The sequence below is a fragment of the Scatophagus argus genome, chromosome 2 (genome assembly GCF_020382885.2).
Source record: "Scatophagus argus isolate fScaArg1 chromosome 2, fScaArg1.pri, whole genome shotgun sequence".
NCBI classification, from domain to species: Eukaryota; Metazoa; Chordata; class Actinopteri; family Scatophagidae; genus Scatophagus; species Scatophagus argus.
Window position 1 is genome coordinate 8,777,579 of NC_058494.1, and position 15,928 is coordinate 8,793,506.

At 41.5% G+C, this 15,928-nt stretch overlaps 2 protein-coding genes across 2 annotated transcripts; both read left to right on the forward strand.

Moving 5' to 3' along the window:
- The first annotated feature begins 687 nt into the window (after positions 1 to 687).
- Positions 688 to 7,903, forward strand: LOC124068254 (KH-type splicing regulatory protein). The gene is made up of 18 exons (XM_046406333.1): positions 688 to 926; positions 1,702 to 1,804; positions 1,884 to 1,937; positions 2,034 to 2,070; positions 2,170 to 2,228; positions 2,336 to 2,407; positions 2,506 to 2,563; positions 2,732 to 2,879; positions 3,109 to 3,207; positions 3,311 to 3,424; positions 4,342 to 4,444; positions 4,736 to 4,860; positions 4,968 to 5,258; positions 5,369 to 5,478; positions 5,576 to 5,664; positions 5,809 to 6,012; positions 6,261 to 6,445; positions 6,950 to 7,903. The coding sequence occupies exons 1-18, from the start codon at positions 837 to 839 to the stop codon at positions 6,956 to 6,958; spliced, it is 1,950 nt and encodes a 649-aa protein (XP_046262289.1). The 5' UTR covers positions 688 to 836; the 3' UTR covers positions 6,959 to 7,903.
- A 224-nt stretch (positions 7,904 to 8,127) lies between these two features.
- On the forward strand, positions 8,128 to 15,659 carry dcaf15 (DDB1 and CUL4 associated factor 15). The gene is made up of 13 exons (XM_046406319.1): positions 8,128 to 8,317; positions 8,996 to 9,093; positions 9,303 to 9,441; positions 9,628 to 9,734; positions 9,862 to 10,007; positions 10,118 to 10,279; positions 11,426 to 12,073; positions 12,165 to 12,256; positions 12,362 to 12,484; positions 12,835 to 12,917; positions 13,010 to 13,114; positions 13,240 to 13,355; positions 14,835 to 15,659. The coding sequence occupies exons 1-13, from the start codon at positions 8,222 to 8,224 to the stop codon at positions 14,888 to 14,890; spliced, it is 1,971 nt and encodes a 656-aa protein (XP_046262275.1). The 5' UTR covers positions 8,128 to 8,221; the 3' UTR covers positions 14,891 to 15,659.
- Positions 15,660 to 15,928: the final 269 nt, after the last annotated feature.

Consider the following 15,928-nt stretch of genomic DNA (forward strand, 5'->3'; position numbering starts at 1 on the left):
ACAGGTAGCTCAAGCCTAATGGAATCACAGCAATAATACTTAGCAATTTGTCCTTATGAAGGTATTTTTTGACTGCTGCTTGGCACAGTCCAAGTTTAATAATTTTGCAAGCAAATGCAACTACAATGGCAATAGAGACAGGAGTTTTATGTCATGGTTTCCAACCAAATATAACTTAAAAGTTTTTTGGTACTATTGCACTATTATTATTATCATATCAGCATAAAAAGAGTCTTAACTGACCTTGTCTGGACATTAGTATCAGGTTCTAATCCTGTCATAATACATTCTTTGTGAATTTTCACTTTTTGTCTTTGTTACCAGAAAAGGGTTTAAACTGATTCAAGAGTACAGCCAAATATAACCTAATTACCTGGATCACTGTACAAATTTGATCTGGTTTGCTAGTCAGTCAGACAAAAATACTGACTTAGATTTGCTTTTGAGACTTAAACAGTTTGTGAAAGTGCATGTTGATACATCGTCGCTTTGTTTTCAAGACTTTAAACTATTTTTTGAAGTCGTGTACCAGTAAATTGGCAGTAATAATCACATTGACCATTTAAAGAATCTAACAAGACCACCTCCAGCCCAGCAGATGGCGGTATGTTTTATTTATAACATTGGATGTCAAAACACAAACAACGAAGAAGAAAACCCGGGTGTTGAAGGTTCCTTGATTGGTTATTTTAAGCAAGGAAGTTTGCCGGCGTGGTAGGCAGCTTCGCATTGGTTTCCATCGTACGCTCCTGTTTAGCCTTCCCGCTTCTGCGCACCACCACCCGGCCAAAGCTATTCATCCTTCCCCTTGTGTCAGTTTGCCCCTTGTGAGCAGCATGTCTGATTACGGCGGTATGTCGACTAACGGAGTCGGCGCTGGGATGAAAAAAGACGCTTTTGCTGATGCTGTACAACGAGCTAGACAGGTAATTGAAGAGCTCGTCTAGAAGAGAGGACAGGCGGCGAGCTAGTTAGCCGGTGTGAAACAGTAGCTAGCTTAATTATCCGTGACGTTAGCTTTGGTTAACTAGCTAGCTAGCGAATAGCTAAGAGCAATGCCATTCGGTTGTCTAACACGCTTTCCAGGTTGAGTGATCATTTGAAATATTTTGAGGGATAAAACAAACAGCGGTAACAATGTGGGTCACACTTTCGTGTGTGCTAAAGCGCTTGTCGCCACCGAGAACCTCAGGTTCGCTGTTAAATAGACTAGCTACTTCAGCTAATTTGGCTAGGTTAGTTACTATAGTTAACGGTAAGTTGGTCAATGAGTTTCGTCCTCTTTCTTGTGTGAAACTCCATTTAAAAAAACCGAACAATTAAGATCGTCGTGGCGGTTTTTTTAAAAAACATTTTTACATTGATAACTATCGTTGATCTGACAAAAGGATACTCTTAAAATATTTAGTGATTGAAATGTCACGGTCAGTCGTGAAGCTACGCCACAGCAGCCAAGGTTAGGGCTGCATAAAGATTTTTACCTGATCATTTTATAAAAACAAATTTCCAAGAGCTCAAGATGACTATTGGTTCAGTTCTGTTAGTTCAACAGTCTGAAACACAAAGATACAGTGTTCATGTAACAGCGATGTGAAATTTAACTCTGAACAAAAGCTTTTATCAAGACGTGTTTCCCTAAAAGTTCAATATTGCTATTTTGGGGTGTATTGCAGATACTTTATCCAATGTATGTGTTTCTAGATTGCAGCTAAAATTGGTGGAGACGGTGTTTCTTCAGTGAGTAACAACGGAGCCACTGAGAGCTATCCATACACAGCACAGAAGAGATCCCTGGAAGAAGGAGGTTAAAAATCAACACAAAAGGCACTTTATCAACATTTGTTTGTCTACACTGTAAGACTCACTTTTTCTTTTGTTTTCAGATGAACCTGATGCAAAGAAGGTAGCATCACAGAGCGAAATAGATTCTTCATTGTGTACGTTAAATACATTAATTGATCCTATTGCAGTCCTATTACAGACACACTCTTTGCTCAGTTTCCAAACACTCACCAGTCTTTCCTCTCTTGCAGCTATTGGAGCTCAGCTGGCTGCTCTGTCCCAACAAAGGTACAGAGTTAATTTTAGGTCTTCTTTTACATGAACCCCTTTGTTGCTTTTGCTTATGATGAAGACACTATCCTTTCATGATCTTTTTCTACTTTGCAGTGTTAGGCCCTCCACAATTACAGAAGAGTGCAGGGTGCCTGATGGCATGGTCGGTCTCAGTGAGTACCTGCACATTTAATTTCTAATCCACAGACAAGGTGCTTGCGTTTTGTGTTACTCATGTTCAAACTAACATCTAAAAATGTCTTTGCGATTGTCCTTAAAGTCATTGGGCGAGGAGGTGAACAAATAAACAAAATACAGCAGGAATCTGGCTGCAAGGTTCAGATTGCACATGGTGAGCTATGTGCTAACCCCAGATTTTCTAAATAAACCATTTAAAAAGGATTTTGTGGTTCCTCTTGGATTGATGCATATTTTCATATTCGTTCACAGACAGTGCTGGCCTTCCTGAAAGAAGTGTTTCTCTGACTGGTTCTCCAGATGCTGTTGAGTAAGTTGTTCACCTTTTAAAACAATATATTTTTTAAGTTTAGTTTAAGAAATTAGATTATATAAAATATTACAGCAATTTTCTGTTTACTTGTTCAGTTGGAACAGTTTGCACTTTTTTGCACTTTTTCTAAGGCATCACTTTTCTTTCATTTGAATTGGCTTCCAGGAGAGCCAGGGCACTTATCGATGACATAGTGTCACGGGGCCACGAGTCGACCAATGGGCAGACAGGATCCATGCAGGAAATGATTATCCCTGCGGGCAAGGCTGGCCTTATTATAGGAAAAGGAGGAGAGACAATCAAGCAGCTACAGGTGAGAAGCATAGAGTACCTTTATGTAACTATGATCACTTGATTCAGAGTATTTCCTCAGTACAAATATATGGAATGAAATGAAAAGTTCTGTTGATCTGCTGATTTCTAGTAACCCATGATAGGAAAGTGCACTGCAACAAGTAAACAGTGTAACATTTTCATGTTGGGATTAGATGAATTTGCTGTGGATGTGATCAATCTCACAAACCTCTCCTGGAAAATTTCAGGAGCGGGCTGGAGTTAAAATGATACTTATTCAAGATGGATCCCAGCCACCCAACATTGACAAACCCTTGCGCATCATTGGAGACCCCTACAAAGTGCAGGTACTCTTTTAAGGAAAGTGGAGAGGTTATTTTATGCTCCCATTCACCCCTTAGGATCTTTCTATTTTTGTTTTACTTTGTTCTATTTATTTATTTATTCTAGCAAGCAAAAGAGATGGTTAATGAGATTCTACGAGAAAGGGATCACGCAGGTTTTGGAGAACGGAATGAATACGGATCAAGGATGGGAGGAGGTGGCGGCGGCGGCGGCATCGAAGTAAGAAACCTGTTTTGTATAGAAAAGCACTTAATTATGACTGACTGCTGTAATGTATACCATTTTTCTTACTTAATCTGTGTATGTATGATGCATGTTTACTGTAATTTTAAAGCTGGACTCTGGTCTCTCCAGAGCCTGTTTGTCAAATCACATGAACATGCTCTACCTGATTACACTGACTGCCCCGTAGCTCTCAGGGCCCAAACTGGTAGATGTGTGCGAGTGGCAGGTTCACTACGTTCCACAAGCCCTCTTGGCTTTGTTTAGTCTAATAAATACATAAATGTACAAGTTAAATGCCATAATCATATAAGCACAAGCTAAATTGCCATCAGGAAATGTAAAAAAGGCCATGCAGCTTGGCTGAGTTAACAGCTGATTGGATTTGTCAATATTGCAGTGACTCATTCTGTGGCTGTGCACATGGCATCATTGTCATTGCTGACAGTATCCAACGACCTTGTGTCTCATTCACGTGTAAGAAAACTTCTCACAATATCACAATGAGCGTAAACAACAGGCATGACTATTGTTTGTACTCACCGCTGTCAAACCAGCATATTAGTATTGGGAAATTCTGGCTGCATGTTCTCTGGCATTCATTTGTGACAAGCTCAGTCATAGCTTTGTCAATATATCTGGCTAGCCTTGTGGAGGACTCCAGTCATGCTCAGAGAGTGTATGGATGGAGTGCACACATGTAGGGATGTACGTAGGTAGACAGGCAGGTAGACTGTCCATGTCATTTTTTTTTTCTGTTCAGAGCATTTCAATTGAGTGCTGTCAGGATTTTAAACATTTTCTACAAATCTAACAAAAATCCTTCTAAAACAATTTACCAGTCCTAGTTGTAATTAATAGGTGAGACTCATCTGTTTTGAGCAATTATGACAATTATTTTTTTAATTCTGCAGATTGCTGTGCCTCGGCATTCTGTGGGAGTTGTAATTGGTCGAAATGGGGAGATGATTAAGAAGATCCAGAGCGATGCTGGAGTGAAGATACAGTTTAAACCAGGTGAGCTCTTTACACATTTTCTGGATGTTGGCAGGAAAAATTACTTATTGTTTATTTTCTTGTATGTAGCTTACTGTAGTTATCTTCTTATTTGTGTGTTGTAATTCTAACAGATTTATCAACAAGTAGTTTAAATTGCAGCTACTATGATATTGCCCAAGAGATATGAATCCACATTAAGATTTCACTGAAGATTTTCCTTAGTAGAATGTAATTCTTTTCTCCTTACAGTTGATTCTTTTGTTTTCAGTTAATGTACAAACCTTTCTGTCCTTTTGTCATCCCTTACAGATGATGGTACGGGTCCTGATAAAATAGCCCATATTATGGGTCCACCAGACCAGTGTCAGCATGCCGCCTCAATCATCACGGACCTGCTACAGAGCATCCGTGCCCGAGAGGAGGGTGGGCAGGGGGTAGGTACAGGCTACAGGCCTTTTCAATGCATTGATCTTGATTTCTGTGTTGATGACAGAGTTTTACCGTTGAGCAGTTAAACCCAAGAGACATGTTTCCCAAACAGGGTCCCCCTGGTGCAGGGATGCCGCCTGGTGGGCGAGGACGGGGTAGAGGACAGGGGAACTGGGGTCCTCCAGGAGGAGAGATGACCTTCTCTATTCCTGCTCATAAATGTGGACTTGTCATCGGAAGAGGGGGTGAGAATGTGAAGTCCATCAACCAACAGACCGGTGCATTTGTGGAGATATCTCGTCAGCCTCCGCCAAATGGTGACCCAAATTTCAAATTGTTCACCATCCGAGGGTCTCCCCAACAGATTGACCATGCAAAGCAGCTTATAGAAGAGAAGATTGAGGTACATTAAATGGACTTGCAGAGCATAGATGTCTCAAAGAGCTGTCAAAAGTTAATACACTCTTAACCAATTTCTAGTCTGAATGGCTTCTGCCTTTTTTTCCCCCCCAGGCTCCGTTGTGTCCCGTGGGCGGTGGTCCTGGTCCAGGAGGCCCAGGTGGTGCGATGGGACCCTATAATCCCAACCCTTATAATGCAGGGCCTCCTGGTGGTGCTCCTCAGTAAGTACAGCCACAAACAACACTTAAATGCAGGGATTTTGAATCTTCCTTCTGGAAAGACTGGCAGAAGTTTAAATGGTCCTGTCCTTCTCTGCAGTGGAGCTGCCCCTGGTGGACCCCAGTACTGTGCACAGGGTTGGGGAAGTACCTATCAGCAATGGCAAGCTCCAGGTCCACATGACCCCAGTGAGTACATTACTTTGTGCTGACTTCCAGCTATGTTTGGTTTCTGTACTTATGTCATGGCCCTCTGTAAATGGTTTCAGCTATATAAATGTATTATTCTAATTAAAAAAAACCTTATTCTGTTTTTCCCCCTCTCCTCATTAGGTAAGGCAGCAGCAGACCCGAATGCAGCATGGGCAGCCTACTATGCACAGTATTACAACCAACAGCCAGGGGGTGCCATGGCGGCCCAGGCTCCAGGAGCCGCTGCAGCGGCACCAGGGGACCAGAGCCAAGCAGCACAGACCTCTGGAGGCCAACCAGACTACACTAAAGCTTGGGAGGAGTACTACAGAAAGATGGGCATGAGTAAGTGGATTCTACTAAGCCATAGTTGTGTGTATGTATAGTTGTGTAAACTGTGAGGTTTAAAATACAAGATTCTGTCTGGGAGAATGAACTGAGTGTTGTTTGTATTACATTTAGTACTATAAGTATTGCAATTAGTACTGTAAAATTCATCAGTCATATTGATGTCAGTAGTGCGTGATGGGGAAAAAAAGAATGTATATAACTGTGTGTGCATCCTGTTCAAAGTGTGTTGTTGTTTTTCCCAGCCCAGCCAGCTGGAGGGGCAGCAACTGCTCCAGGTGCAGCAGCTGCCACAGCAACAGCAGGAGCTGCAGCTGGAGGCCAGCAGGACTACAGTGCAGCCTGGGCTGAGTACTATAGACAGCAGGCTGCCTACTATGGACAGGGAGGACAGGCGCCTGGACAAGCAGCTGCTCCACAGCAGGGACAGGTAATCAGGAATCGTTCACATTTGAACCAATACAGCACCTAACATTCTGTCTGTAATAACAAAATATTAGTGGAGGTTCAAGTTCAAAGTTCAAGTCCAAATATCTCTATTTCAGTGTTTTTTTTTATTTACAACATTTTACCCAACCTTTCTCACCTCCCCTCACAGAAATTTTGCATTGATTGATTTAATGTAAATGGATGTAATAGGTTTGGTTCTTAACCCTAACTGCCAGTGTCCAAAATGAACCTTGTAGCTGCCAAGGTCTAGTAGGTGATTGATTTATATCAAACAGTCAAGCAACAAAGTTTATGAACATGCAAAAAAGCAAATGCGTTCAAATTTAGATCCAAAGTTTCACATACGATTAGCACTGTTTGGCACTTGACAGTCGTTCATTCTTGATCTTGGATGAAAGAGTATATTCGTATATCTTAGACACACCATAGTGAACAAATTAAAGACAGACTAAAATTGCATTTTATCTGTGATATCTCATTTCAGGCGCAGTAAACAGTTTGCTCGACCTGTTCAACGGTTCCGATGGTTCCTCTGGATTTGTTTCTTTTTTTTCTATCAAGAGATTTTCTTTTTGGCTTTAAATAAGACAAGACTGTGGTTTACTCATCCACCCAGACATTTTCTATTCCAACATTCTTGTTTGTTTGGGTTTTTTTTTTTTTAAACAACAAAATTGGAGAAAGGGAAGACATGTTGCCCATGCATTGAGAAAAGCACTATAAATTACTTGGGTTGCAATTCAGTTTGCCCCTAAATCAATTCTCACCTGAACCACACCTTGTTATACATCTGATCTCTTTTTTGTTTGTTTTTTAAAATGTGAAATAACAAGTATCTTTGCTTACAAGCTCGCACAACAGTATCTCAACACTGATGGATGTTCATGCAGTTTTTCCCCTATTGATTTCCTGAGGGTAAAAAACAGTCTAGCAGTATTTTGAATATATTCAGAAATTATGTTTGTAAGAAAAAAAAATACAGAAATGTTGGTCCTTTTTTTTTTCTTTTTTTTCTTTTTTTTCCTTGTTCTTGGTACCTTTTTTAACTTCATTTTTAAAAACATTCCTAGTGTTTAAATTGCAGGTGTATTTCTTCCTGCTGTTATGATTTCATAGTTTTAATTTTATTCATTGTAATTATTTTCTTTATGGGGGCCGTGTGGGTCTGTATACAGTGAATGCTACTGAACAGAAAGTGTGTAAGTTGGCTGTAATAAGGTAGTAACTCACCTACAGTATGTGGGTTGGTTGAGTGTGTCTGTATGTGTTTGTGTGCTTGATTTGCCCTCTGTTTTAATTACTTGATTGTTTTGTGTTTTTTGTTTTTTGTTTTTTTTTTTGTTGTTCCAATAGGTTCAATTACTGTATGCTGATTTTTTTAATGTTATTTTTTTACAGCTTGTTTTTAAATACTAAAATAAAAACATTCATATTTACAGTTTCTTTTTTCATTGTGTGGTCATTACAAGCATTGTGTTGGAATTATTTGTTGCACAGTTTAGATGTAGCGCAAAAATCGGATCAGATTAAACGTCGTGTTGGCTGATTTTATTTCTCATGTTTGAAGTCACACTGACAAAACAGACCTACTAGGATTCTCCCGTAGTGGCTTTCTGTAGAATGTCTGCTCTGTTGTGCCCTACCTTTGTTTTGGTTTTGATGGATGTATCCACCGGCAAGTGAGGGCAGTCTCGTGCGGCCTGCGGACCAATCGCATCGGTCCTGACTGCGACGAGGGACAGCAGTTCAGTGGGAGATGGCGCCCAGCTCGAAATCCGAAAAGGACGATGGCAAGCAGAAAGCTCAAAGAAAACACAAAGACCATGTCGTGAAGCTTCTCATGCGAGGGAAGGTATGTATGAAATTACATAAAACAAGAAAAGAGTGGTTCGGAAGTAATTAGTGCTTGCGGTTGCTTCAGTGAAAGCCTCCTTGTCTTCTGTGGCTAGGCTAACTGCTAATCAGCTTGGAAGCTAACGTCGAATGGCAGGCAGGTGGCTAATTTGCCAGTACTACAAAATATAAAAACATTTGAGTGTCTCCTGCTCTGTGATAGTGTTTCTCGATATTTATCGCTCTGTGTGAAGTTTCTTCACTGGCCCATAGATATCTTGATGTATATCACCACTGTTAGCATGCTAGCTCTTAAAGCCAATGGTAAATACTTTTATGTTGTAGCGTGAAAGCTCAACCGGGGTTAGCTTCAGCTAATCTACAGAAGCAACAATGCTCAACAATTTGTAAACCGGCCACAGCCGTCGGATATAACGTTAGCCGCTGAACCATTTCACCAAGACAGCTGATCTACTGTGTGACTACAAGCCTTTAAAATACTTAGGTTTGCTAATACTGTTCACTGTGTATTTCCTCTGGAGTTTGTTGTGATGTTTTCAGAATGGGCCACCACTGAAAAGGCTATTCTATTTGCACTGCTAGTCCTATGTACACACATTTCTATGCCTCATGTTGCACTGTGCATTTGTTTATTCCGTTGTCTACCTCTGCATACACTCTCTTGATTGTTCTGCAGCTGTCAGGACAGTTTTCTCAGCGCCTGTTCAGAAAGCTGCCACCTCGAGTCTGTGTCCCATTAAAGAACATTGTCAGCGAGGAGTTCCTGAGAGCAGGGTCAGTGTGTGTAAATGGGTTTGTTATTAAGTACCTTGTCTCATTCAGCGGAGTGCAGTGCACTTTGTTTAGCTTACTGTAAGCCACAGTTGTCCTTAGTACTAATCTGATGTATCTAGTGAACATTAGTTTCAGAGTGAGATTTGTCATGTGTAATGTTGTTGAAGTTTAGACGTGTGACAGTGGTATGTCAATTTCTTCATTTCTAGACATATCTTTCTTGGCTTCACCAAATGTGGCCGCTACGTTCTGTCCTACACCAGCGACTGTGGAGAAGATGATGATTTCTCTTTCTATACCTACCATCTCTATTGGTGGGAGTTCAACTTACACAGTAGACTCAAACAGGTAAAGGAAAGGAAATTTACTCACTAGAACCTTTATGTGTTTTGTCCAGCAGATTCACATGTAAACAGAGCATAGAGTAGGTGCAAAACCATGTCCTGCTGTGAGAATTGTAGCAGGACTTTGATTAGTCAGTGTAATGTATAGATGTCTTGTATTTTGTCTCATGTTTCCTTTTTCTCCTCTCAGGTCCATCATGTACGTCTATTTGCAGGAGAGGAAATCTACAGCGACCTGTACCTGACTGTGTGTGAGTGGCCAAATGACCACTCCAAAATTGTCATCTTTGGCTTCAAGTAAGTAATGATAAACACATTGATCAGCAGACATATGGAGCTGATTCAGTTTAAGCTACAATTTTGTTATTTCATTGTCAAGGTAATGATAAGTAACTTCGAATGCATGTGTGCTTCTACCTGTCAGCACTCGCAGTTCAAGCTCCGTTTTGATGAACTTAATGATGAGTGATGAAAACAACAGAGACATCTACATCACCATCGCCTCAATGCCCCCTCCTAAACCTTGCTCTCACTGCTGCTCAGTCCCCTCGGCCACTACCATACGCACAGGTAAAAACACACACACACTGCATTACTGTTCTCACTGCCTCTGTCTCTGTTTCTCTCTCTCTCTTCTTCACTCCCTCTCGCCCTTATCTAACATCCTTTTCTCTCCCCAGGAAGTGGTGATTGTCTGGAGCATGGCTATGTTCTCAACAGCAGGTACCAGGTCGTGTACCCGTTCCCCACTTTCCAGCCAGCTTTCCAGCTGAAGAAGGATCAGGTTATCCTGTTAAACACTAGCTATTCTCTGGTGGCCTGCGGCATCTCACTCTGCCCAGGTAACACACATACACCAAAAGAAGAATAAGCATATTTCAGGTCAAATCTCAGTGCCTAAGCAGGCATTGTACAGTGTGACACCTTTTGTTCTAAGATCCTTGATTCGATTAAGGAAAAACTCCCCCCCCAAAAAATCAGTCTTTTAAGAAGGAAGATAAATGGGAGAAACCTCTTAATGAGCCACAGAGGATGGGTCCCTCTACCAGGACAGACAAACATGCAATAGATAATGAGTGTACAGAACAGACCAACAAAATCACAGTATGTAAAGCATGCAATAACAGAATTTCTGCTACATGTAGATTACAAAAGATATGTGAAGAATGTGGTTTTAGGACCATAGCTGAGCAGCTTGAGCTGTCACCAAGTGATACCTGTGCCATATGACTTCCTCTGCACCATGAGCTTTCCAACATGATTGAATGAAAAGAGAGAAGAAAATGACTAGGGAGAGAGAAGAGTGCCCAGCTTGTAGCCTGATTGAGGCACAAACAAGAAGAAAGAACTGCAGCGTTTAACCAAAGTTACAATCTTTATGGGGCTGTTTTTCAGCAGTTAGACTAGACATGGTTAGATGAGTTTGGTGTGGAAGAACTGGCCAACACACCCCCCGACCTCAAACCCATCCAGCGCCTTTGGGATGAACTGGATTGAAGATTGCTAGACCTTTTCAGCCAGCAGAAATTCCTGCAGAAAAATCTTGTGGAAAGCCTTCCCAGAAGAGTGGAGGTTGACTGACTGTTATAGCTACAAAGCTGTCTGTGTGTTTAGTATGCAATGTCATTAAAGTCCCTGTCGGTGTAATGGTCAGGTGGCCTAATACTTTTGTCTGTATAGTGTAAGAGCAATTAGATTCATACTCAAGTTAAAGGCATTGCAGGCAAGGCAGTGCAAATATAGTACCCACAACTTGTGTTGTTCCTGGACTAATAGTGCAACACCATTTGAAGCAAAATGACACAGTGGTGAGATTAGTAGCATCAAAGTTTAGTACGTGTGAGAGAAACGTGATGCCATCTGCTATTATAGTGTATACTAGAATATTATTAATCCACACCTGTAAGAGTTTTCATCATCAGGCTGATGTTTAGCCTGTTTTCAGCATCAGGTTTTTTTTTTCAGTCTCCTCCCTTTGTCTTTTGCAGGTAAGCAGGGTCAGTCTTCACAGATCCTTTACACAAAAAGAGCAGCCCTCTCAAGTCAAACCTCCGCTACTTTTTCCTCCACCTCCTTGGCCTCTTCTTCCTTGCCATCTCAGGGATGTCCCGAAACCCGACTGCCACCTAGCAAACCTGCTCCAGTACCTTCATCTCCTAGCCAGTCACAAGCAACCGCGCGAGCCCGGGAGTTTGTCGCTGACCTCTTCAGGCGGGCCCAGGGAGGAGGAGGAGGAGGAGGAGGAGGAGGAGGAGGAGGAGGAGGAGGGAAAGAAAAAGAAAATGAAGGCCAAGCAGAAAGGAGAGCAGCCAACAGTAGTGAAAAGGAAGCAGTGCACATATCAGGAGACAAAGGGATAAATGTAGAGCGAAGGAGAGAGGAGGAGGATTTTAGAGAGAGGGGAGAGGAGGAGAGACGGACTAGTCTACCACGAGCATCAACATCAAGTGGAAGCCACAGTGTGCCACAGTGTTCTGAACTAGTGATGTCCCCTGCTTCCTCTTCCTCATCGCCGTCCTCTCCTCTGACACCGCCCTCATCCCAGGAGGCTGGCCCTGGTGAGCCTGGATATGTCAACTATTCACGTCTGCACTATCGCCTCCAGCAGCCAGGGACAGCAGAGCAGAATACAGGAGGTGAGAGAAAGAAGCACACAGAGAACTACTGATTTAATCAAGTCTGAAACTGCTGACCTGCATTTTCCCCTCTCTGTTTCTGTCTCTCCAGGTTATGAAGATGATAAAGTTCAGCTACCATTCACAGTCACTGACCTTAAAGGAAGGAACCTGCAGCTGGTCACTGAGCCACACAATGGACAGGTGTGTGTTTGGGGCTGTAAATTTAGAGACATGGGAACACATACACACACATACTCTCCCCTTTATTTTTTCTGTTTATTAAAACCTGTGTGTTCTTTCTTGCAGAGTGTGTGTGTGGAGCAGTTGACTCTAGACTTTGAGTATCTTATCAATGAGGTGATCAGGAGTGATGCTGCCTGGGCCCCTCAGTTCTGCTCCTTCAGCGACTATGATGTTGTGATATTAGAGGTCAGTACCCACACACGTAGTACTGTGCACTCACACTATGTTTTGCTAACATTCAGTCTTTTTTTCTGACTTGACACAGGTTAGCTGGACCGCTTGTTCACTTCTCTGTATCCAAAAACTGTTCTGTGTTCCAAACTATTGTTAACTATTGTTTCATGTGAATATAGACCAGATTGCAAATAATTAGTATAGCAATAGCATAATAGACTAAAATATATGTACTGCTATCTTGTTTCACATACTGTACTTGCTACAGTAAATGGATTTTTAGCTGTCGTGTTTTGTTACTGAAAAAAATAAGAAGGAAGGTTTTGCATTTGACATGGCGGTAATGTGTGTTTGTGTATCAGGTGTGTCCTGAAACCAACACTGTGATGATCAACATTGGTCTGTTGTTGTTGGCCTTCTCCAACTCGGATGAGGAGCACTGCAGGTTGTTGTCCTAAGTAAACCCAAATGCTTCTGCAGCCCTGTGTCTGACACTTTTTTCTTGCCAAGTTTACATTTTGCTGTTTTTGTTCCCAGGCCAAACACATACCATTCCAACCTGCAGGTTAGCTGGGACCTAAACACAGGTGTGTGTTGCACTGTGGGTGTTGGTGACCTTACAGAGGTCAAGGGTCAGACCAGGTGAGCAACTACTCCTAGCCCCCCTACACACACACACACACACACACACACAGATCTGTTTGTCTTTGTTAAGCCCTGTTTAATTCTGTTGTACTAAAGGTGTCAATCTTCATCCTTCTTGTCAGTGGGAGTGTGTGGAGTTCTTACAGGAAGTCCTGTGTGAACACAGTGATGAAGTGGTTGGTTCCTGAGAGTAGTTCTCGCTACATTAATCGCATGACCAACGAAGCTCTACACAAAGGTGACTTATTTACATATTTGTGCACACATTCAATGCCTGATATTTACCACAGAGCCTCCAACACAGATAGTACACTGTCTCAAAATGTCGTGCGTGGTTTTCACCGTAAAACTTAGTGCTCAGTTTGGATGTATTGCTCAGATCCATTTTCTTTGTTGATTTGATTGTTTGGTGTTTCATATCATTACATAAATGTGGGGAATATCAGATTCCAATGTGAACTGATCACAGTGCTGAACTGATCTGCATGTTCTCAAGAACAGTAAATTAAATGTCACACGCAGCACAGTGTTGTACACAGATGATCATGCTGGCCCCTGAAGTCATGGTTTACTGTTTGATCTGTAAGTTGATGTGCAGTGGAAGACAGCAAATATGTGAGCAGATGATGATGAAGGGAATTAGGACAGAGACAAATTTTTAATTATGGTTTTTTGTGGAGAAATGGCTGCTAAGCAGAGTAGGAGAATCAGCTTTCATCCAATATATTCACCAAGTGACTCCCACCAGTGCAGCATTGTCATGAATGTCGATGTAGAATTCTCATCTGTCTGGTCAGCCTGAGGTCGCATTGCAAAAAATCAGATCTGTATCTGATATAGGATCACATATGAAAATGGCTCAGTCTATAAGGATTCTCATTCATCCAGGTCAAAGCTTTGATCTTAGTCAGTATGTGACAAATATCCTGACATAGATTTGCTTTTGAGACTTCAACAGTTTAGTGAAGGTACACTTTGATATACAACTTCTTTCAAAGTCAAAGCGTTTATTGTCATATGCACAGAAAGAAACACGTTTCCCTGTACAATGAAATTCTTCCTTTGCTGGACACACTGAATGCCAAGATAAATAGAAATAAAAATAATACAGTAAAAACAAACAAAAAGCAATTCTAAAAGTATAAGAATATAAAAACCTCTAACTAGCTGCCAATAAACTAGACTGTGCAATGGTAACATCGGCTGTATGTGCAGTTGTGCAAGTGTTCATGTAGCCGGGTGATACTGACTTAACTCCTGTCAGCTGTTTAGTAGACTTGTGGAGGTGGGAAAGAAAGAGTTCTTTAATCTTGAGGTCCTGCATTTCACGCTTCTGTATCTCCATGTGCCTGCGTGGGTTTTCTCCGGGTACTCCGGCTTCCTCCCACAATCCCAAAAACATGTACGTTAGGTTAATTGGCTACTCTACATTGCTCCTAGGTGTGAGTGTGTGCGTGTGTGGTTGTCTGTCTTTGTGAGTCGGCACTGTGATTGACTGGCGACCAGTCCAGGCTGAACCTCGCCTCTCACTTGTAGTCAGCTGGGATAGGCTCCAGTCACACCAAACCCTGAGTTTGTTTTCATCAGGCCTTATGTTCCCTGTATTTAGAGAAAAGATGCCAACCACTGCTGGACATTTTAACAGTCCTTGTTTTTGATTTGTGTGTTTATCGGTGTGAATTTCTAATTCAAACATTGCTCGTTTTCTCACCTGCAGGCTCGTCCCTACAAGTGTTGGCAGATAGTGACCGATGTACCTGGATTGTATTATGAAGAAACAAGAGGGCCCCAAATGTCAAAGTAACAGAAACAAAAGCACACACAGATGTATGTTGAAACGGCCTCGTCGTCAGTATGGAGCTTGACCTTAAACTCAGCAAAGCTGCACACGTTCAGTTGTTAAAACACTTGTCAAATTGAAAGAAAGAACACTCTGAATGATATGTCGTAAAGATGAAGTTATTTAGGTGGTCTGTGTTTAATTTTACAGGTATCATCTTTCTTTTTTTTTTTGTAATTGTGTACTGTATCTTTGCAACCACCAAAACCAAGAGCTGGACTGAACAAAGATTTAGTTTTTACAATTTTGTTTTTATACTTACAACCGTACTGTTATTGTAGTGTGAGTGTGTCTTGTGTGTGTCTGTAACTGAACATATGCGAAATCTACACCTGTGTCAATTTCACAAGGGAATTTCAACAAGAGAACAAGTTTGTGTGTGTGTGTGTGTGTGTGTGTGTGTTTGTTTAATGTGTTTGACAGATTCTGCTGCTTCTGAACAAGCTGTTCCTCACCTGGCCTGGACCAGTTCAGTCTAGCTGTGTTGATTCATAAGGCTGCAGTATTTCAAATGAGACAAATTGCACCCAGTACTGCGTCACTTGACCCTTAAGATCTTTTTTAAACTTATGTCATCAAAGTAGAGGGTTGTTGGGGTCCCCTGCTCGGCTGGTTGACATCATGCTGTTATGTTTACTGACACAGAAGTAAGACAATGTTCTGTTGGGATATTTTGTTAAAATAAAATGTTCGTGCAATTTATTTGTGCATCTGATGTACTAAGAACCAGACACATGGGGTTAATGTGCTGGAGTGTGTTAGTGTGCTCGCCCCATGTACAGAAGGTTGAAATCCCTTCATAACAGTGACATGTTGGGTCAGTGAACTTCCAGGTCTGAATGGCGTCATGTTGCTTGTTCCTTGTTATACTTACTAATCTGTGTTTTATTTGTCACAAATTAATGGATAATTTTAGTTCTTCGTGCTTCCAAAAGTTACCAAATAAGGAAAATGAATCAATCTTAGGTTAC